At 47.6% G+C, this 27,948-nt stretch overlaps 1 protein-coding gene across 2 annotated transcripts in view; it reads left to right on the forward strand.

Annotated features, from left to right (window-relative positions):
- The window catches only part of CRY2 (cryptochrome circadian regulator 2), a 208,057-nt gene that overhangs the window by 13,366 nt on the left and 166,743 nt on the right, over positions 1–27,948 (forward strand). Inside the window, exons 4-12 of one of the 2 annotated variants that reach the window (XR_012655777.1) lie at positions 3,381–3,565; positions 12,773–12,861; positions 14,038–14,178; positions 14,778–15,089; positions 15,902–16,053; positions 16,218–16,420; positions 16,932–17,021; positions 18,218–18,359; positions 18,906–20,074. Coding sequence is in view for 1 of the 2 variants with exons in the window: in XM_032775114.2 (XP_032631005.1) it covers positions 3,381–3,565; positions 12,773–12,861; positions 14,038–14,178; positions 14,778–15,089; positions 15,902–16,053; positions 16,218–16,420; positions 16,932–17,021; positions 18,218–18,357 (1,312 nt within the window). In the remaining variant the exon portion in view is untranslated. Of the gene's footprint in view, positions 1–3,380; positions 3,566–12,772; positions 12,862–14,037; positions 14,179–14,777; positions 15,090–15,901; positions 16,054–16,217; positions 16,421–16,931; positions 17,022–18,217; positions 18,360–18,905; positions 21,013–27,948 lie in introns of those variants that run through there. The other variant, XM_032775114.2, reaches the window with a different exon arrangement.

Here is a 27,948-nt window from a genome sequence, read left to right on the forward strand (position 1 = left end):
TGGGGTCTAAATCCTTCATAGTCCAGACTTGCTGATGGCTATTGTGAGAGTTTCACCCTAATTCCAGGCCAGGCAGGCTTGGCCTTAAAAAAAAAAAAAAAAAAAAAAAAAAAAATCTATGAAGTGATCTATTAGGGAGCATTATGATCTTGTCTGAGCCCTTATTATAGCACAAGCCGTAAAATTTAACCTGGCAGCTCCTGTATCAAGCCAATAAGAAGTGGCTGAGCTGGAATAGATTTTTTTTTTTTTTTTTTTAAAGGTATAATCTTGATTTGAGGACACCAAATGATGGAGAATTTCATATCCCTTGGCAACATATTATAACCCTCAATGTCAAAATTGCATTTTATTCCAGTTTGAATTTTTCTGACTAGAGCTTTCAGCCTTTGGAGGTTAAGCCTGCCTGATTGATTAAAGCCTTCTAGTATCAGATAGCTTCTTCCTATGTAGGTGCTTACTTTGATATTCTTATATAATGTTTTCCCTGGTGCGGTCTGGAGGCGTGGAATAGTCTGTCCTTTGCACACTGACTGTCTGTACATTTCAGTTACTTTCCAGTTCCTGTCTGAACCTGAAGAAACCCAGTTAGAGTCCCATTGTACTAGGCACTGTGCATACAAATAATGCACAGTCCACACATTAGAGAGCTCATCCAGTATTTGTATCACAGTAGCTGAATAAACTGACATGGGGAGACTGAACAGCAGACAGGTTCATTTGCCCAAGCTAGCGATCACAGTTGTCCAAGTAGTCTCAGATTGGCAACACAGGTTTGGATAGGTTGGCAGTTGCCAGCAGCATGATCCTCAAGTGTTGGCTGAGGACACCCTCACAAACAGGAAACGTGAACATGTCCTTTTTCCATCATACACAAGAAGGGTTCCTATGTGCAAGCCAGCCAGTGGAATGATGCCACTGAAGAAGGTGCTGTGGTGAACCTAGCAGAATGACTGTCTCAGAAGGTAAAGTCTATGGGGCTATTGTCCTCAAATCTGCTGCTGTAAAGAGAGATCTGGGAAAGCCCTTGCATTGGCTACCACAAACTGCCTGTGGTAACCCACTCAGCGAACTCTCATAAATGTGCTTGTTCATGCCTGGATTGCCCTCCTCCCTGAGGCAAAGTAGCAGTGTGGAGAAGAGACTGCTAGACACTAATAGCCTCTGGAGGCCTCAGCCATTGTGCTTGGTACTGTAAAAATATATACAAGATAACATCCATGCCCCATCATTTAGGAATGCTTCTGTTCCTAAGCCTGCCCCAGTAACTTGCTTGGTTGGGAGATGAGAAAGCACAGAGGGTTTTCATCCTTGTTTTTTATTCTAGTGAAAGGAGGGCTCATCACAAAAGCCACAGTTTGGTCCAAATTGCAGTTTCTGTTCAAGGCAGACCCTGTGACTAGAGGAGTGCTACTGTCATGATTAAGGTGCATTGCCAGAGCTGTGGGTGGGAATCCTAGGACTGGATATTAGTGGGGACTTCAGACTGAGGCCATCAGCACATATATGGAAGAGGACTGGGTAGTGTGGCAAGGCACGACTGAGGTGCCTCTGTAGTGCAGGAGCTGGAGAAGTGGGGAAACTTGAACAGCACTATCAGATTGTCACACTCTGGCACAAACCTGTTGAAGGAGCAGTTGCTGTACTTGTCAAGTCCTCATGCTCTCATTACATCAGTGCTGTAGATGTACTGAGAAGCTTCTTACAATATATTGGAGGGACAGGTATAAAGGTCTCAGGTTTCTTTCTCTCCTGCCTCTTTCCAGTGTGGAGTTCCAGGGGAGCAAGTGGCATAGTGCAAAAAGTGGGGAAGACCGTAGGGGATGAGGGTGTATTCATAAGAATGGAAATTTCTAAATTACTTTTTGAAGATTGCAGGGAAGCAAACAGCTTCCTTCAAGCTGCACAGGGCTTGTTTGTGTGACTTTGCTATATACCAGCAAAAGCTTACTCCTTTTCGGTGTTTCCTATCCTGTATCTTACCTTTCTTATCTACATGAAGAAATAAGAGAGAACGTGGTGGGAATCTGTTGAAAATCTTTAACATGACCATGCTCTGCCTTTAAAAGGCCCCTGTCCCTCCCCCAGTATGCACGAGAGATCCTGGCATTTATGACCTAGATCCAAGCAGCAGCTATGATGGAGTTATTAGGGAGCAGCCTCCTGCCTTCTGGCTGCTGTATAGAGCTGGGAAGACCTGTCACACAGTATCCCATGTGACCAGCTGCTCTGTGAAGGTTCCAGGCTAGCATGGAGCTCCTCCCTTCTACACGTGCGGCTGATGGGGTGGGGGCGAAAGGGGAGGGAGGCAAGCACGTGGTGTCTCTTGAAACACTAGGCTCCCAGCTCACTCCTTGCATAAGTTGTTGACTGTCAGGATGGGGAGGGTAGCAGCTCTTGCAAGTGCTCCTGCAGGAGTGCTGGCTTGGTTGTTTCAGCCTTATATAAACCTGTCAATCTGAGTTCTCCCTGTTTTCCTGTTAACTCTTTTGCTCCTGGCACTGTGCTGGGGACAGTGCTGAGGAAAAATGCCCTTGTTTCTGCTCATGGAAACTCTGCCACGCATTCTTCTCCAAATTTTTTTAGCACTGTTCCGGGAAGCATCACATTTTATTCCCTGGTAGATACTTGGGCAGGTTATGGGTACTTAGGAAGGTAAAAGGGAGCTGTAGCTATCTTGCAGCCTGTGCTCCTGGTTTGAACACTAAAAAGTAAATGGCATACTGAGTATGTGACAGAATTGCTTGCAATCATATGGAGCTGGGGAGGGATGGGGATTTTTCTTCCCCCAGGAGAGGAGTGAGATTTCTCTCCTCTGAGAGGGTAGAGGAGGGCAGAGTGACAGATGGACTGGGATTTTTTTTTAGTGTAGAGGAAACAGGAACAAGCACAGGCTGGGATTTCTCTAGTGCAGGGAGGGGGCTGGATGCAGGCTGGGATTTCTCAAAGATGGGTGTGGAGCACATGAAATGATGGAAGCTTGGATTTTGCTGATCTAGAGAGAGAAATGGGACAACTAAACTGGGATTTGTCATCTAGGGGAGCAATAGAAAAGAGGGTGACTGTTGTAGGTTGGATTTCTCCCTTTGGGTGGGGGCACATATTGTCTCAGGCTTGGGTTTTTCTGGGAGCAGGCCATGGCATGCGGACTAGTACAGGCTGAGGTATCTTTTCCTGCAAATGGAGTTAGCCTGGAGTTTCTTTAATAACTAGTAGAAGGGATGGATCCAAATGGAGGAGGGTGAGTCTGTCTGGGATATCTCTATCCAGAGAAAAGTGTCGCTGAATCCAACCGGGCTAGTGCTTGAGTGCTCTTCCCCACCCCTCCCATGAGAATGAAGCTGTTTTCTAACTCTTGTCTCTTGGGCCTGTGTGTCTAGAATAATCGAGCTGAATGGCCACAAACCACCTCTCACGTACAAGCGTTTCCAGACCATCATTAGTCGCATGGAGCTTCCCAAAAAGCCAGTGAGCAGCATAACAAGCCAGCAGATGGAGAAGTGCAAGTCTGAGATCCAGGAGAATCATGATGACACGTATGGAGTCCCATCTCTGGAGGAGCTGGGTATGTGTCCAGGTTTGAGGGGGCTTAACTGCCAACCAAACAAGCTCTATTAGGATGTTTCTGCTGGCAGGAATGCTTCCAAAATGGTTTCACTGTTTTCAGCTGACCTGGGCAGACTACAGCCTTGGGAGCAGCACACTGGATGAGCCATGGAATTTGGGAAAATGAGCCACTGATTGTCCAGCTGTCTGTTATACTGGATTCTAGTGCAAACTCCTCTCCTTCCTCCCCACATTTTTGTTAATACCTCTCCGGTATGCTCCGCCATCCTTTGCACACTTTTTCAGCCCTGAGGCCCTCATAGTGCTGCTCAGTCCGGACCCACTGCATCCGCTGCTATTTTGGTCCTGACAGGCTGCTTGTGACAGATCTGGGAGTGTTAATCATGCTAAGTTGAGACTGTCACACGTGCTTTACTGTGACTAAAAAGGATTAATTTGGAGACTCAGACAAAAGTTTTTGTTGAAACTGCTGCCATCCACCCCTAAGTACCCATTGGTGTTGAGGGAATCAGTGTTTACTTTCAAGCTGTGTAAGTGCTTGGATTTGATTTGGAGGAGAGAAATTGATGGTAGAGAGGGGAGGGAGAAAATATGTATGAATAGTTCCTGTCAGACTGTCTGGAATAGTTCACAAGCATGAGTGCCAACCTCAGGACAGACTGTCAAGAAGCAGACCACTCACCCAAATTGGTTGAGAGTTCTGTACTTAAATTTTACTAACCAAGCAACAAGTGATGTCTCCTCAAGCATTATAGCAGCTTAACCATGAAGTCAGACAGTCCTATTGTTTACTGTCTGTCCTGCCACTCAGGCAAACTTGCCTTTGTGATAGATGATCCTTTACACCAGAAATCACAACAGTACTCAAGTTACTCCCAGGCCCAACAGTCCAGTTGCTTATCTCAGGTCAATTACGTCTTAGATATCACACTAAAGACAACACTTGTAGCCAGTCCTATAATTTAACTAAGAAAAAGGAATGTGTTGTTTACACAGTTAAAGTAGGTAAACCTATACTCACACACGAGTTCCAGCTGTGAGACTGGGGATACGTCTACGCTACGGGATTATTCCGATTTTACATAAACCGGTTTTATAAAACAGATTGTATAAAGTCGAGTGCACGCGGCCACATAAGCACATTAATTCGGCGGTGTGCGTCCATGGTCCGAGGCTAGCATCAATTTCCGGAGCGTTGCACTGTGGGTAGCTATTCCGTAGCTATCCCATAGTTCCTGGCAGCTCCCCGCCCCTTAGAATTCTGGGTTGAGAGCCAGTGGCTGATGGGGCAAAATCATTGTCGCGGGTGGTTTCTGGGTAATGTCGTCAGTCATTCCTTCCTCCGGGAAAGCAACGGCAGGACAATCATTTTGCAGACCTTTTCCTGGATTGCCCCTGCAGACGCCATAGCAGGCAACCATGGAGTCCGTTCAGTCTTTTTTTTTTTTACAGTCACCAATATGTGTACTGGATGCCACGACAGAGGTTGATACTCGAGCGCTCAACAGTCAGCCAAATTCCCCAATTTGCTTTTGCATGATAGCAGAGACAGTTATCAGTCATTCTGTAGGCCGTCGCTGCCGGCATATGGCAATGAGAGAAGGTTATCTGTCCTTCATATATACGTCATTGCGTATCCATGGTGCCAAACTAGCGCTCTCGCTGGCTGATATCGGGCCAGGAGCGCAAAGCAAAACTGGGAATGACTCCCGATAATCCTCCTTTATGGTTTCTAAAAATAGTCAGGTCCTGCCTTAGAATATGGGGTCAAGTGTACTAGAGAAGCAGTGTATGAGAGAACAGAGTAGAACAGCTGCTCCGTGTCAGACTCCGCAGAAATGAATGAGCTACAATTGCCATTCACGGGGGGTACGCCCTGCAAACAACCCCACAGCGTTGCTTCCTCCTCCGCCAACCTTTCCCCCTGGCCCCCCTACCGTGGCATGTCCCGCACTTTGTGTCAGAAGTAATAAAGGAAGCAGGAATAAGAAACACTGAGTTTTTAGTGACATAAAATGAAAGGGGGAGGCAGCCTCCCCGGTGGCTATGACATCCGGCAGGACAGAATCTCGTTCTTACACGGAAAGGGAGGGAGCCGATGAGCTCAGCCCCAGGTTGTGTGAGAAGACCGGTTACCAGCCGTTCTGTACCATCTACTGGGAATGACGGGAGTCATGTCCTATTTTTACCAGGCGCCCCCAGCCAGCCTCCCCTGAAGCCAGCAGGCGCACTCACGGTTGATAACAAGGACGTTTACCGAGTTCCTACTGCACCGTCTGCCACCGGGCAGGGGAGAAGAGTAGATACTGCTTCTTAACAAAATGCTGCAGCATCGGCGTCTACCAGCAGCATTCAGTAGATCAGTAGGGTGACATTGAAAGAAGTCAAGAAACGATTTTCTTTTCCTTTTCTTTCACGTGGGGGGGGAGTAAATTGACGAAGCTATCCTGAACCACGCCGGGGGCAATGTGTTTTTGAACCTACAGGCATTGGGAGCTCAGCCAAGAATGCAAATACTTTTCGGAGACTGCTGTCGGACTGTGGGAAGCTGGAGTCCCTCAGTAACTCTCCCCCCTCATGAGCGTCCATTTGAGTCTCTGGTCTTCCTGTTACGCTTGTCAACACAGGCAGTGTGTAGCCTGAGATTATTTTCTTCCAAATCGTGGCTTTCGCCTTCTGTAAACAGAGCTTTGATAGACGATTTGTTTCCCATACAGCAATCAGATCCAGTATCGTCCCGTGCGGGTCATGCTGGAGCTCTTTTTGGTTTGGATTGGCATTGCCCCGTGCGTCTGATCCAGAGCTCCATGCTGGGCAAGAACAGGAAACGAAAATCTAAATTTCGTGGGGCTTTTCTGTTTAACTGTCTGGCCACTGCATCGAGCTTCAGAATTGCTGTCCAGCGGTCACAGTGGTTGCACTTGGAATCTCGCCTGGAGCCAATACCATTGGATTTGCGGCCACATTACCTACATCTGAAACGGTAATACCGTTTTAGCGCCTACCTGCCTCTTGTCAGGGAGGAGTAGAACGATTTAAAAGCCCTTTTATATCGCATGTAAAGGGCCTCAGAGTGTGGACGGGTGCGCGTTAAAATCGGTTTAACGCTGCAAATCGTTTAACACGTAGTGTAGAACCAGGCCGAGGCTACGGAGTTGCAAGTCGGCTCTTTGCAGCACATGGTATTAACAACATGTGAATTTAATTATTAACCAGTAGGATGCTTTTATTATGTTAATCAATTGTAGTTGATAAAATACTGGTCATTCATTTGCTGTGAGATGATTATATATATATATATATATATATATCTGATTAGTGATTAACATTATGCAAAAGAGTCACAATAGTGGGAATTCATTGTTTCATTTACTTATATAGTAAATGAAACAATGAATTCCCACTACTGTGGCTTATTTGCATAATGTTAATCACTAATTTGACTCCTGAACCCCTGAGGTGGGAGTATCACTGAGTTAGTCTTAGATTCCAAAAGGTGATAGAAAATGCTATGATATGCAAGCTTTCTATGTCCTCTAAAGCTAACCCAAGCCTAGCAGCTTGAGGATCCCTTGCTTATGCTTAGAAATATTTCCCTCTCCAAATTCCAAGCAGCATAATGATCCATTTACTTCTGGTCAGGGATTTGTATTCCCTTCCCTCAGAGCCCAAACTGATGGGACTTTTTGTGCCATCTCCTCTTCATAGGTTGCAGGGGGGCAATTAACAGTCTTTGTCCTTTGGTGTTTCAAAATAGCTCATTTGGTTTCAGTGGGCCACCTTGTGTGCAGGCCCAGCACTTTACAATAATTAATGCTTCTTTCCTGTTTCATGAGTTACACAGTTAAAGGTTCACAATGAAAACACTCAATATAACTTTATACCAAGGGATACAGATGTTGTAAGTCAGAGCAGTATGTGCAGTATCCTACAAACATTTCATCAAGTCTAACCACTAAACACATTCTTATAAACTTAACATCTATTTTAACAGTGCTCATGCTCAGATAAGCCAGGCTGGTTTCTAGCTATGAATTTGTCAGTGTTCAGTGAGGCCTAGTGACCTTAGCATGAGCTGGCAGCGTCACAGTTCCATGCTTGTCCGCTTCAGTCCCATCAGCTGCTGATGGTTCTACGGCATCAGAAAAGAATGTTCAAGGCAGAGGGTGATGCGCAAATCCCAACCCCAGATCAAGGATCTGAATCTAAATGTAAGCAAAGGGCAAGATTATTGCTTGCATTTGGAGTATTGTTCATATGTAGATAACAGTGCAGCTGTCAGCTTTCCAATAGTATCTGGGTACTGTGGGACACTGCCTCAGTAGACTGGGAAGGGGAGGGCTGTGTGAAAAGTTGGTAGGACTCAGCAGAAGTCCTTCTAATATGAAAATAATGGGGGATTTGGCTCTTGAGGATAGTCTCAGATCAAAATGAAGAATGTATCTGAACTCTCCTATTGTTTTGTAAGCAGGGAGCTGTATAGGAGAACTGCATTCCTGCTCCCCATATTGTACTTGTTCTGGGAATTAATGAGATGTAGGTGCTCAGTGCTGTTTAGTCCAGTATCTTCACTAGTACCAGATTGAGAAACTAAGAGTCTCTCCCTTGACTTGCAGACTGTATGATGAGATACTTCTGGGTTGACTGGAAAATACTTCATCGATTAGCAAATCTGATAGGAAGAGGTGCCTGTTGTGATAATTGGGCCTACAGGTTTACCCTAATTGTGAGCTCAACTGTAAAAAGTGTAAATTATAACAATAAATGTTGGTTGGAAAAGGTGCAGAAGCGAGACAGACTGAATTAGTCAAACAAAAAGGCTATTGATATAACTCAGGAACTGCTGAGATCACACTTGGTATACAAGAACAGTGTGGAACCGGAAAACTGATAATCCAAAATTGGTATATTGGCTATTGGACCTAACTGGTGGACTAAAAATTAGGGAGTGGGGTGTTCCACCCATCACTCACTTTTGGGTTCCTAAAGAATGAAACTTTAGGGAGGAAAATTGGCTACTGGAGCATGTTTCATCATCATGGCTGTTACTCCCACCCGGGCATCGTGATCCTGAGAGATGTCCTGATGAGGGAGGGACCCAGATGACACAGTCACTTCCTCCAGCTCAATCCCAGACACCAGCTGAGATGTGAGACTTTGTCTCCACTTGTTCCCCCATCTGTCCTTTTTCTTCTGTCTTTTCTTCTTTCTTATCTCTCTCTCTTTTTTTTCCTCTTACAAGAGTCTGGCTTAGCCTGCAAAGACTCTATTTTGCAATGCTTCTGTAAGCCTGTGACCGGAAAGAGCCAGTTAAATGCAGTGTCTTGGACAGCCTAGTTCTGGTACAACTTTGCCAGGTCTTGGAGTGGCTGATAAGACCATGTGCTGTGTCTGTTTTTTCTGGCAGTGAGGGTGTAAGTAAGAGTGAATGTGAGAGAGAGAAGCTGCATTTTCTATCCTTGCTGTTCTTTTCTCTTGTTTTGTGTAAGTTTGTGGTGTTTAGTCTTCTAGAAAACAGGATCTGACTTTAACAGCAGCAGCTCTGGTCCATCTCCCCAAAAGGGCAGTTATCACCATCTTTAGTACAACCTAAAACACTATCGAACAAGGAGAGTTTTTAGAAGGAAAATCACCCAGCTCAAGTGAACAAGGGATGTTAAAATGAAAGCCTTACTCAGTACTTACATTTCAAATGCTTTTTTCCCCTGTATCTTTAATAAAAGGTTAGAGGGATTTCTAACAGTGTTTGCCATGGTGTTAAGCAGGATGAGGTTTCTCTACAACAAATCCCTAAACTTGTTTAATGTGGGAAAGTGACTGGGTTATAAAATCATAGAACAGTAGGGCTGGAAGGGACTTGGAAAAGTCAAGTCCAGCCCTCTGTGCTGTGGCAGGACTAAGTAAAGCTGGACTATCCCTGACAGGTGTTTGTCCAGCCTGTTCTTAAATATCCAATGATAAGGTTTCCACAACCACCTTGGAAGCCGAGTCCAGAGCTTAATTACCGTTATAGTTAGGAAGTTTTTCTTAATATGTAACCTAAATCTCCATTGCTACAGATTAAGCCCATTACTATTTGTCCTGCCTTCAGTGGACATGAAGAGTAATTGACTGTTATCTGGTCCCTACTCAGTTTCCTTTTCTCAAGGCTAAAAGTGCCCAGTTTCTTAACCTTTCCTCATAGGTCAGGTTTTCTAAATCTCTTATTTTTGTTGCTCTCCTCTGGATTCTTTCCAATTTGTCCACATCTTTCCTAAAGTGTGGCACTCAGAATTGAACACAGTACTGCAGCTGAGGCCTAACCAGTGCCAAATAGGGCAGGAATGTTACTTTCTGTGTCTTACATCTAGCACTCCTGTTACTACACCCCACAATGATGTTAGCCTTTTTCACGGCAGCATCACATTGACTCGTGTTCAGTTTGTGTTCCACTGTAATCCCAGGATCCTTTCAGCAGTACCACCACCTAGCCAATTATTTTCTAGTTGTGCATTTGATTTTTTCCTTCCTAAGTGAAGTACTTTGCACTTGTTTTTATTGAATGTCAGGGTACGTCTACACTGCACGATTATTTCAAATTAGCTTAAACCGATATTACAAAACAGATCTAATAAAATCGGTTTAGCGCGTCCACAGTGGGATCACGAATCGATTGTTTGCGTCCATGGTCCAAAGCTACCATTGATTTCAGGAGCGGTGCACTGTGGGTAGCTGTTCCTCAGGCTATCCCATAAGTTCCAACTTCCGGGTTGAGAGCACAGTGCCTGATGGGGCAGAAAACATTGCCCCGGGTGGTGCTGGGTACAGCCTCACTCCCCTCCCTTTTGTGGAAGGCAGCAAGACAACCGCCTTGGCGCCTGTTTCCCGGAGTGCATTGAGCAAACGCCATATGCAGCAGCAATCATGGACCTGAATCCCAAACGGTACCCTGACCGTGTCAACATACCTCACGCTACTCTCTGCAGCAGCATTCAGTACAACAGAGGGTGACATTTACAGTACTACAAGGAATTATTTATTTACTTCTCTTTCACGTGTGGGGGGGGGGGGGAAGAACTGACGATCTGCTCCGTGAACCACCAAACACGTGTATAAGCTACAGACCTTGGGGCGGCTCAGCCAAGAATGCAAAGAGTTTCAGAGACTGCTGTGGAAGACTGGTAGCTGTAGCCTCATTACCCCCTCCCTCCCTCCATGAGCATCCGTTGAGTCTCTGGCCTTCCCGTTACGATTGTCACGCACCGCTGTGGTATCCTGGAGTTTATTTTTCCCAATGCTTGGCATTTCCTGTTCTTTAACGGAGCTCTGATAAAACAGATTTGTCGTCACCATACAGCGATCAGATCTAGTATCTCCCGAAAGGTCAATGCAGGAGCGTACTTTGCATTTGAAACTGCCATCGCCACCCGTGCTGATCAGAGCTGGACACGTGAAAGCAGGGAAATGTCATTCCTAAAGGTTCGGGGCTTCCTGTTTACCGACTCTTTCGCATCCGAGTTCGGATTGCGGACCACGAGCGGTCAGTGGTGCACTGTGGGATACCTCTAGGAGGCCAAATAATGCGATTTCCGTCACACGAACCCTAATCCAGTTATCACTATCGAATGTAGCGCTACTCCTCTCGTCTGGGAGGAGTTCCGAAATCGATTTAAGGAGCCGTTTAACTCGATATTAATGACGACGTTGTGTGAACGGCTACAGCGTTAAATCGGTATATCGGCCATTAAACCGATTTAAAGTCGCAGTGTAGACCTGGCCTCATTTTGTTGATTTCAGGCCAATTCTCAAAAAAGGTTGCTGTGAATTCTCATCCTGTCTTCCAAAGTGCTTATAGCCCTTCCCAGCTTGGTGGTGTCTGCAAATTTTAGAAGCATACTCTCCACTCCGTTATCCAAGTCATTACTGAAATAGTGACGAACTGCAGCAGGATCCCCCTAATACGCTCTCGCAGTTTGACAGTGAACTATTGATAACTGCTCTTTGAGTATGGTCTTTCAACTAGCTGTGAACCCACCTTATAGTAGTTTAATCCAGACCATATTTCCTTACTTTGCTTATGAGAATATCTTTTGGGACTGTCGAAAGTCTTATGAAAATAAAGACACGTCACATCCGCTGCTTCCCCGCTATCCACTAAGCAAGTAATCCTGTCTAAGAAGGAAATTAGGTTGGTTTGGCATGATATTTGATTTTGACAACTTCATACCACCTGTTCCTTATAATGGTGTTATCCTCCAGGTGCTTACAAATTGATTGTTTAATAATTTGTTCCAATATCTTTCCAGGTAACAAAGTTAGGCTGACTGATTTATAATTCCCCAGGTCCTCTTTGTTCCTCTTTTTAAAGACAGGTAATTGTGTTTGCCCTTCTCCAGTCTTCTGGGACCTCACCTGTCCTGCAGGAGTTCTCAAAGATAATTGCTAATGGTTCTGAGATTGCTTCAGCTAGTTCCTTAAGTACCATGATGAACTTCATCAGGTCCTGCCTACTTGAATATATCTAACTTATCTCAATGTTCTTTAACCTGTTCTTCTCTATTCTGGCTTATGTTTCTTTCCCCTTGTTGTTAATATTAATTGTGTTGAGTTATCTGTTCACCATTAAACTTTTTAGTGAAGACTAAAGCAGAATAGGCTTTAAACTCTTCAGCTTTCTTGATGTCATCAGTTGTTTACTCTCCTTCCCTGCTAAGTAGAGGACCTACGCTTGGTCTGTCTCTTGCTGTTACTGCATTTAAAGAACTTCATCTTGTTGCATTTTATGACCTTTGCTAGATTTAACTCATTTTATGCCTTAGCTTTTCTAATTATGATTGTCAATACCTTCAACTGTTTGGACCCATATAATCCATCTGAATTAATACAATATGCCCCCTGCTGGCTGTTCTGTTTATCATTGATACTTAGCCTGATAGAGGATACAGTAGATGACCACTCTGCATTGATAGGGTTTGTGTATGGATGATGGTGGGGTGCCCCAAGAGTGCTGACTGGAGAACTTAATTTGGGGACAGGCTTCATACTGGGGTGTCAAAGCAGTCATGCTTGCTTTGCTGTAGAAGGATCAGAGCAGCAACAAGAAACCAAATATTCAGAGAACTCAGGAGCCGCCTTTTTCAAATCTGATACTGTTGCCGCTGGAGCCCTGCTGGGCCCTTTGCATAGTGTTGGCTTCCAGCCTTCCCATCCTGTTTGTTCCTCTCAGGTTTCCCCACAGATGGGCTTGCCCCAGCAGTTTGGAAAGGAGGGGAGACAGAGGCCTTGGCCCGGCTGGATAAGCATTTGGAAAGAAAGGTAACCAACTCGCTTTCACTCAGAAAATGGTACTTTCTGCATGCTGAGGCCTCTGGCTAAGAAATATTAACGCTGGTTGTCACCCTTGTTTCTGTTGCTTGTAGCAGCAGACACAGCTCTGTGTTGAAAGGAATTACTCTGTAGGACCCAGGCTGTGTGGGGCATAAGGAATGTGCCCTCCCCACTTCTAGGCTTCAAAGGACCCAAATTGAAGTGGAAGTTCATTAATGTACATGCACTTAGGGGTGGAATTCACTCACCAAGCAATGTTGTGTTGCAGTGCCCTTGGAGCATGAAGGGTGTTGAGCCCCATTCTCTCTAGGGTAGTATAAATGAAGAGCCTTCTACCAAGGTGCAGTGCTGGCTGCAGACTGCCTTCCACCTCCTTTTTAATCTTTACTTGGAGACGTTTGTGCAGGTGCGCTAACAGGACAAGGCTTTTCCCAGGCAGGGCATGAGAGGACTGTTAATATGACATATGCCATGTTATACCTTGAGCCACACATTGTAATATCTAGACACTTGCTGTTGACCCTGTTCTCTTTATTGCTTCACACAAAGTAAATAACAATAAGAACAGGAGTATTAGGTGTTAATAGTAACAATACAAGATTAAATTACTCAGACAGAAATAACTGAGTTGTCTCTTAAATGCTAACCTTTCTTGATGGTAGTTGTGCAGTTCACAACTTTCATCCTGCCATGCTTCATTGCGGGGGAATGAAACTTCAGGGTAATACTCTGCAGGTAGTGCTGAATCTCAGCTTTATGTAAATGCAGGCTACTGTGTTCAGTGATAGTCTTTCCTCCTGGAGTCACTTGCTGCATATCTCAGGGAGGCAGTTAGGATCTCTCCTCATGCAGCTCAGAGTTGGATGTGCCTTTGGGAGGTCCTAGGCCCAGACTTATGCTGCAGACAAGAGCTAATAGCCACCTCCCAGATCAGCATGACTAGATCAAATTCCTTTTAAATGGGAAGTGATTTGTGTTCCTCTCACTGCTGTGGGAGTGTGAAACATCCCCAACAAATGAATGAAGCCAGTTCACTAGGGATACGGTCTGAGAAATGTAAGGGGCTTTAATGAACCTACCGGAGATAGTTGTGTCCCTGCCCAGCAGCCTGCTCCTTGAACTACTGCATTTCTGAAACCCATTCTCTTTCCTGAATGCTCCTAGGCTTGGGTTGCAAACTATGAAAGGCCAAGGATGAACGCTAACTCACTGCTGGCGAGCCCCACTGGGCTCAGTCCCTACCTGCGCTTCGGCTGCTTGTCCTGCCGCTTGTTCTACTACCGCCTCTGGGAGCTGTATAAAAAGGTGAGAAAAGGAGGATGGGAGGGTGGGGGATTCCTCCCGATCAGGCAAGCCAGGCAGCAGGCTGGTTCTGAGAACGGGGGTTGTGTTAATTCCCTTGCAGTTCTGTCATATTCCATTGTTTCTGACTCAAGAAGCTGTAGGTTGACATTCCCTCCTTCCCCCTGCCTCTAACTCTTCTGGCTATGAAGCAGTGTTCAACTCTTTAAATATAGTTGCCCCTCCTAGGGGAAACTTACAAAAATGGCGAGACTCTTGTAGACATAATTAGTAGATTTTTAACAGTAGCTATCTGGATTCTCAAGTCTGAGCCCTCATAATCATTAGCTCTAGGTTGGCTCTAGTGCTTGTCCTCTTGTTCTGGACAGATCAGTTCCTTCAGTATCTCAGACTAGATTAAAGACAAGTGCTTTCTGTCACAGTGAGTCTGGTTTCTGATAAAGGGCTGTTCAGAGGATAGCTCCAAATGTAGCTAGCAGTCTTGGTCGCTGAGTGGGAATTGCCTGTAGTGATGGGGCAGGGGGAGGGTTGAGCTGAGCTGCCCAGGTGCAGGAGCTGGGAAAGACTAATATCTCTTTGTCCCTGCTTCTCCTCTTCCATAGGTGAAGCGTAACAATACACCACCACTCTCACTATATGGGCAGCTTCTCTGGCGGGAATTTTTCTATACGGCAGCCACTAACAATCCCAAATTTGACCGCATGGAGGGGAACCCAATATGCATCCAGATCCCCTGGGACAGGAATCCTGAAGCCTTGGCAAAATGGGCAGAGGGCAAGACAGGCTTCCCTTGGATTGATGCTATCATGACCCAACTGAAACAAGAAGGTTGGATCCACCACCTGGCCAGGCATGCTGTGGCCTGCTTCCTGACCAGGGGTGACCTCTGGATCAGCTGGGAGTCTGGAGTCAGGGTAAGTCAGGCATTTTCAGACCTAGGCACAGAGCATGGGGAGGGCAAAATCCTGGTGGCACATTCTGCTGGGATGGCAGTACCGTCATGGCAGTCATTTGGCATGTAGAGTAATGTGGAAGAGAGGATGAGCTGGCTGGCTTTGCTTTGGTCACAAGCCTAGCTTTTTCTGCCTAGTTCAATTAAGTCCTAAAAGCGAATATGGGATAGTCTACAGTTACCTATGTAAATGGGACCCATTGGTTAATATGGGCTGTTTATTAAAAAGTGCCCCCAGCCCAAGTGGAGGCAGAGGCATCGCTGCCCCAAGGGGCTGAAACTCTGATAGACAGTTGAGATTGGAATACACAACTCCTAGGAACCAAATTGGACAGGAATTCAGTAGGTTATTACTAGTATCCTGCTTCTACTCAGAGTAGGGGATGGATAATGTGAGGCCTAGAAGAAAAAACCCTTACTTACTTTTGATTGTTCTGCTGCACAGAACTGCTCTATTCTGCATACTTACATTACACTTCCGAGTTTAGGGTTGGTGTCCAAATCTTGCAGTAAAACTGTACAGCGGAGTCTAAAGCAGCAGGAGCTAACCGGTAGTGTTTGAAAACCTGACCAGACAGGGCTTCTCATTGGAAATGATTGAGATGTAAGGAAGCATGGTCCGGTGTCTGCATTACTGCTCCTGTTCCAGTTACCAAGATCTGTTTCCTGACAACCTGATACTTAGCATCTGAGACTATTTTCTAGTGTTCCCTGCTACTTGGTCTTTCCCTTGGAGGTTGATTCCCTCACCATTTTTCTCTCTGATTGCTGCAGGTGTTTGATGAGCTACTGCTGGATGCGGATTTCAGCGTGAACGCCGGCAGCTGGATGTGGCTTTCGTGCAGTGCTTTTTTCCAGCAGTTTTTCCACTGCTACTGCCCTGTGGGTTTTGGGCGCCGCACAGATCCCAGTGGTGACTATGTTAGGTAAGTAATATGGGTGAGTGCTTCTCACATACCTCCCAGCATGCCAGTGACACACAGCTGCACAATCTGCCTGCCTGGGTGTCTGACTTGTTGCTTATCCCAGACTTGTGAACTCTTTGTGGCTGTACTCTGAATAAGGTGTCATCTCTTTATATGTGCTGCAGGCGGTATTTGCCCAAGTTAAAGGGCTTCCCCTCACGGTACATCTATGAGCCATGGAATGCCCCTGAGTCAGTACAGAAGGCAGCCAAGTGCATCATTGGGGTGGACTACCCCAAACCCATGGTAAACCATGCAGAGACCAGCCGGCTAAACATTGAACGCATGAAACAGATCTACCAGCAGCTGTCACGCTACAGGGGCCTCTGTAAGTATAAGACACGTGCTAAATTGTGCACTTTAACCCTATATCAGCTGAAGGAGATAAGATGGTTGGGATGGGAGGAGGATTCACAATACAGCAAATGGCAGCTGTGTGCCTGACCAGCCCTTTCCAGGAGGAAGTGGCTTCTGCCAAAAGTTTCTCTAAAGGTACATGTTTTCCCTGGAAATGCAAACAAGACCATGAGCACCTCAGTATGGCAAGCTGTGGAGGTTGGGAATGGGTCTCGGGTAACTGAAATTGGGAAGGAGCCTACTGGGGACCAGAAACCCTGTGCTTCACTCCTAAAGCCTGTGCATAAGATCCCAATGAGAAGGGATCGTGGGGGCCAGGACCTGGATCCCCAGCAAGCACTGTACCAACTGAACTTTAAACCCAGCTTGTTTTTCATCAACACATGCACCACTAGGTGTTTGCATCCAGGATGTTCTGAGCTCCCCAGGAAAAGCAAGAGCCTGGTCCTCAGTGGAAGTCTCAGTGATCGTTCTCTTCCCAGGTTTGTTGGCCTCCGTCCCTTCCTGTGTGGAAGAGCTCAGTAGCCCAGTCACAGACCCAGCGTCAGGCCAGGGCAGCAGCACCACTACAGGTGAGCAGGAGTTGTTGGTAAATTACCTAGACAAGTTAATGGGCACTTGGAGCTCATAACTGGAAGGTTACTTCAGCAAGGAACAGGTGGTTGGGGGGGGTGGGAGAGAATAGAATGGTGTAGATCAGGGTGGGCAATTTTCGCAGGGCGGGGGGCACTCCATTAATTTTGGTAAGTCGTCACAGGCTGCACATTTCTACTATATTAATGGAAGGGGAAAAGGGGCCTGTGAGGGACTTTGGGTGCAGGAGGGAGCTCTGGGCTGGTGCAGAACGTTGGGGTGCCGGAGGGGGTGGGGTGTGAGGTGCAGGCACTGGCCGGGAGGCGGTTACCAGACGTGGCTCCTGGACGGCAATGCAGCAGGGTGTTCAAGCAGGCTGCCTGTATGTCATGACCCCCACACTGCTTCCAGAAGCGGCTGCGGGCAGCTGTTGCTGGCATGTCTCTGCGTGCCCCTTGCGGGGAGGGAGGCAAGCACAGGGTCTCTGTTTCCAGCCAATGGGAGCTGTGAGAACAGTGTTGGGGGCAGGAGCAGTGCGCAGAGCCGCCTCTCCCACCCCCACCAGGGGCACGCAGAGATGTGCCAGCAGCAGCTGGCCGCTTCTGGGAGCAGCGTGGGGCCACAGCAGGCAGGCAGCGTGCCTGAGCACCCCGGTGTGCCACGGGACTTTTAGAGGCCTGGACTCACATTGCAAAAGGGCAGAAGGTGCCAGACAGAAATGTTAGGCCGGATCCAGCCCCCGGGCCATATTTTGCCTGCCCCAATATAGATCTTATTCACTTTTGTTTAGATTTGCTGGGAATTCCCAAGAGAGCTCTTCCTAAAAGGCCCACAGAACTCTAGTCAGCTATTCTTTCTGGCATCATGTACTACGGTTCCATGGAACCTGTCTAGCCACACAGGACATGGAGAGGTGGGGAGATGGAAATAATTTTTCTATAAAACTAGCCCTTTACTAGAGCAGGAAGACTCTGGTGATTGTCTTGGGCTGGAGTTGCTGAGATTCAGTATCCTGTCTGTTAAACATTTGTGTCCCCCTCAAAAAAAAAAGTTGGGGCAGGTTGTGGCTGCGCTTCCCGTTGCTTTGGTTCTCCTTTTCCCCTGCTGTCTCGGCACATAGGTGCCTAAAGCAGTAAACGTGAGATGCCATAGGGCCAGAGGAAATGTTGCAGTGACTCTCCTCTCCCTCTTGTAGTGCAGAGGCTGTTGCATTGTGGCCAGACCTCTCCAAAGCGTAAACATGAGGGAGTGGAGGAGCTGTGCACGGAAGAGCTGTACAAACGAGCTAAAGTGATGGGTCTGCACGTTTCAGAGATCCCCAACAAGAACTTGTGAACGTGAGTAGCCCCATGATCTTGCTCTGGGATAATTGTAGTGCTGTGGCCATCCTTGGTCTTGTTTCTTGACAGCTGGTGGTGCCCAACTTTAAATGCTGTCAGTTTAAAAATCTAAAGCTATCTTACTGTGGTTTGATAGCCCCACAATACTACCAAGTAACTTCTAGTGGGTCTCCTGTCTTGTATTCATGTTGCTATATTGCTTGGCAAGGTTCTAGCTTAGCTGGCCAGCAGAGGGCAGCAGCCTTGTTAATTTAGCAAACACAGACTGCTTCTATCTTATGGACCTGTTCTGCAGGGTTTTGCTCCCTTCTTAACAAGAACCAGTCCCACATAATCAGACTGCACAGCCTGGTTCCAATCTGCTCCAAAAGTTGCAGACTGGGAGGGAGAGCACCACATTTTTGTGGGGGCAAGATGCTGTTCCTCATAGTCCACTTGAAATGCACATAACACTCCTGTTGGAGAGAAACTGACTGTGTTCTGTTCTATCTTGAGTTCTGCAAAGAGAACTGATGCCTAAATGTTTTTCTTTTTTTCCTGCAGCCAGAGATGGGAGACTCACAAGGGAAGAGTTGGGGTGCTGGAGAGTTTGCCACAGCAGTGGAGGGGTGCTGCTTCCAGAGGGATCAGAGCTTTTGACCAACAGCTGAAAATGTGGGAGGTCTGTGTGAATGTGTAATTCTGATGGCTGCCAGAGAGAGAGATTGCTTCACTTGTGCTTGAGTACATTTTGGCTCACTGCCATACAGAAGCCCTGGGACCTAAACCTGTCTCTTCTCAGCCGAACCTGGAATCTCCGCAAATTAGAAGGGGGAAAAGTTTTCCATTCACTCCCAAGTGTATCTTTCCTTCCCATTTGTCTCATGCACTGGTCCATTTGTTGCCTAATTACAGGGACCATCATCTGCATGTCAGAAGAAATATTCACCCTTCCTGTTAAATGACAGGCAGTGAATTGTCTGTCGCCCCAAACAGGCCAATTCTCCTGTCTGCATAACAAGGTGCTCCCTGAGGCGTCTGTTTGAACAGCTCCAATCTCAAAGCATGTTGGAATGTCTACCTGTGTGAGACAGTCAGCAAAGTAGTGGGATTGGGAAAAGGATGAAGCTGTAGTAATGGGACATCAGTACGGCAGTAACCATGACCACCCTCCATGGCCCAGGGAGCCCTTTAAGATTCATTGAGCAAAAAACATTCATACTGGTGCCTGATCATGACCTTGGCCAGTCTCCAAATGGGGCAGATGCCTAGAATAGGCCATTGAATGCAGGCTTTTTGCCTCTAGGGGTCATCTTGAGAGGAAATTTCAAGAGAAGGGTGACTCTTCTGAGAATAAGACTGACTTGATCATAGGTGAAGCTTTCTCCCAGAAATCTGCTCCTCTGAGTAGCAGAGAAAGCTACACCTGGTGGGGAAAACTATTCTGGCCATACTGGGCTCTTGCCTCTACCCTTCCTGCACTTTTTCCTTCCTTAAGAAGCCGCCCTTTCAAGCAAAGAATGAGCAATGTCCAGTGTGGAGGCTGTGCAGTGTCTGATGTGGAGTGAATGTACCACTAGAATGAGGCTGGGCTGTTGAGCAGCTCTTATTAGCGAGTCTTCCTTGGGCTCCATAGCCCATTCTTTGTGGATATCAGCTCCCCTTTCTGTAGGTTGCAATGCATTTGCATCTGTGTGTTTAGTTTCTCCATCGTGTAACCCTATGGCACCCATGTACCTGCACAGCATCCTTTCCCCCACACCTGCATTCAGTGCTTTGTATTCTAACCTGACTGCTTTGTAGGACATACAGGCTGTTAACCATACATCCCTTGGTCTTGTTCTGTATTTCATGCTGTTTCAATAGGGTGCTTACGTGCCCTCAGGCTGCCTCCCCAGATGATGGGTGGAATAGAGTAGAGGGGCCTCTGTTTCTGCAGCCTTCATAAGGAATTGTCTCCAGTAGCTGTTCTTGGCACTGTATTTATTCACAGTCTGAAACCCCTACTTGGCACAGACATAGCCCCTAGCCAAAACAGCTGCTTAGGTTCACATATAGCCTCACCTACTAATAACCTGCTCCCTTACCATGACAGTGGGAGACCATAGTTTCCCATCTTGAATAGATTTGGATTCAATTTTGGGACCCTCATAAATGACGCTGTGGTTAGAAGTATCCACCGATTCAGGGGCATATGAAAGGTTTACAATATGGGGAGGTGAGGCAGTTGTATCAGAACCAGGAGCTAGTTTATTAAACAGTCGATAAATAATCTTTCCTTCTTACTAACAACACTAGGGCATTGACCCCAGATTTCCTTTTCCAGTGGAATCTATTGACCAGATTTTCCAAGCAAACAGTGAGTCACCCCTCCTGACCTTGTTTTGGTGTCTATTTTTCCAGACTAATATCCTCTAGCGAGGATTTAGAAATAACACAGTAAACCAGCATAGCTGGGGTTTTGTCTCCAAATCTTTACCCAGAGGGACCCCTGTAGTCTAGTAGCTGTAGGGGCTAGGGGAAGGAGAGACCCCTGTCCTCTGCTGCAGAGAGAAGGGGAAAGAAATGCACTTTGTACACTTAGAATTTAGAGATTGTGACTTCTGTCATATGGAAGGTTTCATGCTTGTCTGTAAATATGATGTTGTTTTATAAATGTCTTTAACCCTCTGCTTGCTGTGTTTTCACTTATTTCAGGTGAGTCAGGTGTAGATTGGAGGGACTTTCTGTGCCAGGGCAGAAAGTGCTCAAGTAGCTTGTTGCAAAGCTTTGTGGATGTGAGGGGAGGGGAATGTGTGCTGTTCTCCTCTGTCATCCCCAGTATTTGTATTCTGGCAGCCGGAGCACCCACAGTTGGCTAGGTGCGGTTCATACAAGACAGACAACCTGCTTTGAAGAGTTCTCAATCTGAGAAGATATAAACGTGAAGGGAGAAGAGAGGCAAAGTACACAGTTTATTTTAGGTCTTGATGAGAGTGTAGTGACTTTTTTCAGACAGTCTTCGAGAGTGTTCCATGTGGAGAGAGTGGCATGGGAAGAATAGAGACAGGGTCATCCTTACCCATACGCAAAGTACACAGATGCGTAGGGCACCAGGAAATTTGGGGCACCAAATTTCCTGGTGCCCTGCACAGCTGCTTACTGCTCCAGCCTCTGCTCCATCTCTTCCCCATGGCCCCTGCTCCGCCCCTTCCCCAAAGCCCCAGCCCTGCCCCTTCCTGCCCCTGAGGAGTGCAGCAGGGCTGAGCCTGCACTCAGCAGTGATGGGAAGTTCAGGGCCCGGCCCCAGCTGCGCTGCTGGTGAGTGCTGGGGGGCCATTTCCCTGTGCTCCCCAAGCCAGCCCCCCCCACCCCCGTGGAGGCTTAGGGGGGCCCCACACACACACACACACACACACACACCTGTGAGGGGTGGAGGGGCTGCGTTGGGCCCCAGAATACCTAGGGATGACCCTGAATAGGCTACCCACTTCAACAACCAATGGGGGGTTGGGACCACTATCTTTGGAGTAGAGAAGATGAATGAGACACTAGTGTTCACAAATCTGCCTATTCACCAACTCCGCTAGGCTGGACATTGTGGCCTTGGCTACACTGGCGCTTTACAGCGCTGCAACTTTCTTGCTCAGGGGTGTGGAAAAAACAGCCCCTGAGCGCTGCAAGATACAGCGCTGTAAAGCGCCAGTGTAAACAGTGCCGCAGCGCTGGGAGCGCGGCACCCAGTGCTGCAAGCTAAACCCCATCAGGATATGGAGTACGTGCAGCGCTGGGAGAGCTCTCTCCCAGCGCTGGCGCTGCAACCACACTCGCACTTCAAAGTGCTGCCGCGGCAGCGCTTTGAAGTTTCAGGTGTAGCCATAGCCTGTGTGTGAATACCAGACTCTCACCTCCCAAAACAAGCCCTCTACTCTCACCCATGGTGAGAGATAGATCCTGTGGTGGTCAAAGGAAAAGCTACAAAGACATACTGAAAGTATATCTCAAGAAAACTGACGTGGACATTGCAAGCTGGGAGGGGCAAGCCACCAACCAACCTCAGTGGTGCCACATCCTCCATCGGACAGTGGCCTGCTTGGAGGAGAAGCACCTTGCCCTTGAAGCTGAAAGAAGGAAGGAAAAAGATACAACTTTCTCCCTGCAGGCAGCTGACCCACCAAGAAATGTCTGTACCTGCTGCGGGCAGATATGCAGTTCCAGGATCAGACTCCTGAGTCATCTCAGGACCCATGTGTAAATCTCTGGTAGAGATTCTTGAATTGAGGAATTGCCACTGATGACAGCTCTGCTTATATTTTTAATTTAAGGTGAGAGATGAGGGTCTTGTCAAATTTTAGCTGTGGATGGATGGAGAAATGGTTAAATCCTTGATGTTACAGAGGAAGTGGTGGGATTTGGACACTGCCTGGATGGGAGGAACAAAGGAGTGGATGGTAGTGTATCAAAGATGATACCTAGATTGAGTCTGAGTGATGGAAAATGGATGGTATCAGTGACAGAACCATCTCTGATTAACTCAATCAGACCATGAACTGATTGTATGCAAATACAAGAGTGATTGATTGGCTTAGCTAGAGACTAATAGGTGGAGAACTAACCCCAAGCAATATAAAATCTGGAAATAGTTAATTGGGCACAAATGCTGGAGATAACCTTGAATTTTGTATTATGCCTTTCACTTCAGAGGCTTTTCAAGTGCATTTGGACAGCCTTGGAGCCGAGATGGCTTGCCTCTTGGTTTTATCTTTGTATGGCACCAGAAGTAAGGGACATTGCAGATAGACATATATTTTCAATGGCAAAAATACTACTTATGCAGAGTTAAAATTATGTGTTGGTTTGTTGTCCCCTTGCATAACATTAAGTAAAACCCAGGAAATTCTAAAAACCAGGAAATGCAGAGTTAAGATTGCCCAGGCAACCTTAACTCTGTTCTCTTTCAGCAATGTCCCAATGCACCCCATTAACACACATACCTTTACTCTGTCAAACCCACAGTTGCTGAAATGTACAAACTTTTCACTTCCTTTCCACCCATTCACTCTTACCTATTCCAGCTAATATTATTAAAAGACAAAAGGGGCAGGGGATGAGGAAAGATTACCCATGCTAGCTCCCCTCTACCCTCTTTCAACAATGCCTCAATGTGCACACAGCCCATACTCCCACTGGCCCTTGGCATTATAAGATTCAGGAAGTTGTATGAAAAGCTTGTACGTTTCAGTAACTGTGGGGTTGGCAGGATAAAGGTATGTGTGCTAATAGGCATATTGGGGCATTGCGAAAGAGGGCAGAGTTAAGGTTGTATGGGCAACCTTAATTGTATTTCCTGGTTTTCAGACTTTAGAGTTTTGACAGCTCAGCATGGTGAAAGGGGACAGTATGCCACCAACCTTAACTCTGCATTAATGTGTTTTTCTTGCCACTGAATTTCTTCGCTTTTTGAACAGGAAAACATAGGCATTAGTAATGATTTAGACAGTTGTATATATGTCTTGTAATAAGCATACTGAGCCAGCTGCATCTCTCCCACCATGTGTGCACCTATTGACTGCACCCCACTTGGGGTTGCTACCTTTCTAATTGCTGGTTACTAGATCCCCCAGTCCCTGCCTCTTTCCCCAAGCTCTCTTCCTCTCCCCCCCTCCTCGCCCTTGCTGAATCATCTCCACCTTCCTCCCACCCTCTGGTCTGCCTTTGGGGCTGGGACAAGAGCTGCTGCAGCCTGACCAGGAGACTGTCTACAGGTAGGAGGCAGCCCTGGCTGAGCAGGGGCTGGCCTGTGTTAATAATCGGATGCCTCCCCCTGCCCTGTGGTAACTGGACTTCTGGTGTCTGGTCAGTACCTCTGACTGGACACAACCAGGTCCCCTTTTCTACGGGACTTTCTAGTCAAAAACCAGGCACCTGGCAGTGGCAACCCTAAATGGCACCCAGACACAGAAGCCAAAGACTGGACTGTCCAGGTAAAACTTGGAGGAGTGGAAACCCTAACCCCACCAACCCTGCTTCAGCATGTCTCCTCAGCCATGCTCTTACTCATTCAGTGCATTCTCTCCTGCAGCCTGGCTGCCTCCCCACTACTGTGCCCCAACCTCCCCATTGCAAGCAGGGAACCCACTTCTCTGAAGTCTTCTTTCCCTGGTATACTGTTGCTGTTACTTTGCTGGAGTGCACTTGGCAGGGCTGTGGGGTGCAGTTAGACTGAGCGGCTACAGGCTGGTTGGGGGTGCATTGATGGAACTGGAGCTGTAGTCTTGGGTTGTCCATGGGTTGGGATGCACTGGCATAGCTGTGGAGTGCATGGGGGTTAAGGTGCACTGGCTGGGTGTCATGCTTCCCTCCTTCTATTCCCCCACTCCACCCCTTAATGCCCCTCTCCTGCCAGGAAGCATTCACAGGCCTATTCCCTCCCCCCACCCCACCAAAGACTTGGGTTACATTCTCCCTCAAAATAAAATTGCCACTCATGACTCTCAAATCAGAGCAACTTCCAGAGGCTCAGTTCAAAACTCTTTTTGCCTTAGGTGGAAGCTTGGAATTAATTTATCCTTAGTTATGTTAATTGAAGGGTGGATTCACAGCCAGTGCTGGGTTTACCATGGGCCCAGGCCCAGCGTCAGAAGGGGCCCCAGCCAGACCGATCTCCGCCTCAGCCGGCTGAGTCAGCCAGGAAAGCTGCCCCTGCTCTGCCCCACCCCTCCTCTTCTTGCCCCTGCTCTGTCCCAGTCCTGACCCCACTCCACCCCTTCCCCTGAGCTACGTCCCAGCCGGGGGACTGCAGAAGGGGTCAAGCGCACCCTGCACTCACCGGGCAGCGCGAAGTGGAGCAACCTGGCCCCAGCCCGCTCCGCAGGCTCCCAGCTGTGCTGCCAGTGAGTGCTGGGGGGGTGGTTCCCACCCGTCCCCCAAGGTTGGGAGCCAGGGGAGCAGAGCCAAGCGGGCTGGGGTTGGGTCACTCCCACTTCCTGCTGCCTGGTGAGTGTGGGGTCAGGCCTGCCCTGCAATCACCAGGCAGCGGGAAGTGGAGTGAACCGGCCCCAACCCACTCTGCTCTGTCGGTTCATGCTGGGGGGGTGGTTTCCCTCCTGCCCCCCAAGCCTGGGGAGGAGAGAGAGTGCTGGGGAAGAGAAGGATGGGGGAAGTGGAGGCAGGGGGAAGGAAGGAAGGGGTGGGAAGCGGGGCAGCAGTGAGCAGAGGGGAAGGGGCACGGGATAGGGGAAGCAGGGTGGGGGAAAGAGGCAGTGGGGATGAAGGGTGGGTGGGAGGGAAGAGATGGAGCAGGGCGGAAAGGGGAGGGTAGGGGGGAGCAGGGGGGGATGGGAGGAGAATGGGCAGTGAGGAAGGAGATGGAGAGGGGGAAAGTGGGGGTAGGGGGGAAGCTGGAGCCCAGCATGTGGCATCCCCTTGGCAGAAGCTGATGCTCCCCTGTTAAGCAGGCCCATCGAACCCTCACTGTAACAAGCCCCGCCTCCCCTGCATCTGTACCACCCCATTGAGCCCCAACCACCTGCACCTGGAACCCCACCCAAATGAACCCCACCTCCCCTGCACCTAGACCACCATGCCCCGCTGAGCCCCAAACACCTTCACTTGGATCCCCTGCAGAGTCCTATTGCCCCTACACCTGGAACCCCCCAGTGAGCTGCTGTGAATCCAGATCTCCCACTCACACCCAGATTGCCCCACAGAGAACTCTCTTACCCCCACCTGGATCCCCCCACACTAAGTCCCTCTGCACTTGGATCCTGCTGCTGAACTGAGCCTGATTACACACACCTGGTGCACCCCAGGGTGTTTCTGGGGCAGGCTTGGCCCTTGCACTGTATCAGGGCCAGGTGCAGCCTCACTGCCAAGTCCCTATCCTGGGGTGGGGTGGGGGGAGGCTGCAGGATAATCTCCCACCTCCATGCAACCAGTAGCCTGTGCTCTCCGCTGCCATATTGGAGCCTCCACATGTATTTACTGATAAATAAAATTTGCAGAATTTTAAAATATTGTGTGCAGAATTCTTAATTTTTTGGTGCAGAAACCCTTCAGGAATATGGGGTGCTGTGCAGCTGTGATGGTGGGACTGTGAGGAAGGTGGTGGGCAGTGAGGGGGTCTACGGGCATGGGGACATTGGACAAGCGGTGTGGTGTGCAGGGTGCTGTGCAGTTGTGGGAGACCAGCAGGGGAGGTCTCTGGGAGGGGTGGGGGCTGGGCATACAGATCTGTGGAGGTGGTGTCTGGGCGAGGGGGTGCTGGGCAGGGGGACTGTGGTTTGGGTCCAACCTCAAGGGGAAGGGGCAGCACAGGGTTGTGCATCTGGAACCTGCAGGTTCATAACAGAGCCCTCCTGCTGAGCTGCACAAAGCAGGGCTGCTTCCCACCACGCTGTGCCTCATTGCCCCCAGCATGCCCTTCACGCCGGAGACTGACCATCCCGCCTCCCTGCACTTTGCCCCATGGGGGCCCACAAAAAGTTAATCCAGCTCTGTTCACAGCCATCAAGAAGCCTGTTGCGATTTATCCAGTCAGTAGTGCCTCTCCCTTTAACAATAGAAGGAGCAGAAGGAAAGTGGGCTTTTTTTGAGAGGGAGAGGGGCTGTAACTCAGACACCTCAAATAACCCCAATTTTGGATTAGTGATGCAACTCCATACTCCCCTGAGGCACACCAAATTTCAAAGCAATGTGAATAATCACTCAGATTTTAGAACACTTAACAGAGGTCAAGCTTTAAAGCCTGTAAAATAGTGGGAATGGAAACAGTCTAGCTGGTTTTCCCTGTATTGGTGCATATGCAGTGTAAAAATTTACACATCTTAAAAATTGTTCCCAGTTTGGGTCCCCCAAATATTTAGTGGGCAGCATGTACTACCTTGGGGTAAAATTTGACAGATTGAGATCATTTTGGCCTGCATTACATCAATAGTTTGATCTCTAGATCTGTGGGGAAAAAAATGTAGAAACTTTTTTTAAAAATTGCTATTTAATTTCAAGGCTTGTATCTCTGGATGGATCCCGTAGCTCAAATTATTCAGTTTTGGGGCCATTAACCTGACCTTCCTGTGGCACGCCAAATTTCAAAGAAATCCTACTAAGCATGTCAATTTTAGAGGACTTTTGGAAGATCAACTTTTAAACAGTCACAATGCAACGTCAAGTATGGTGGTGATGCAATGCCACTATCATTTTAAAACCCTTTGACATCTAAAAGATGAAGACTGGACTCCTTTAGATGCAAATGTTTGAAAAGAAAAAAACAGGCAAATGGCTTAACATGAAAATCAGATTACCTTAGACAAATTTGGATGCAAATGCATGGCCACCTTATCCACATGGAACGCTACATAAGAAGGGCATTAATCATGGGCTATGTATCTCCTTAACTGTAGGCTGATGTTATGGCTACAATAAATAGCTTTATAGACAGATGGTAGGGAACAGTTTGACAGAAGTCCCATGAGCTTTGTGAGAACAAGATTCCAGGCCCATGGCAGAAGTGGTTTGTGTGCTGGAGAGGATCAGATATGTGGTTATTGCAGGGTGAACAAAGACTGTCAGCCCATGTATCAGGGTGGAATGCCAAGATTGAAGCTAAATGGACCTTTGATCATTCAAAACA

This window comes from Chelonoidis abingdonii, chromosome 4, assembly GCF_003597395.2.
Source record: "Chelonoidis abingdonii isolate Lonesome George chromosome 4, CheloAbing_2.0, whole genome shotgun sequence".
Lineage (NCBI taxonomy): Eukaryota > Metazoa > Chordata > Testudines > Testudinidae > Chelonoidis > Chelonoidis abingdonii.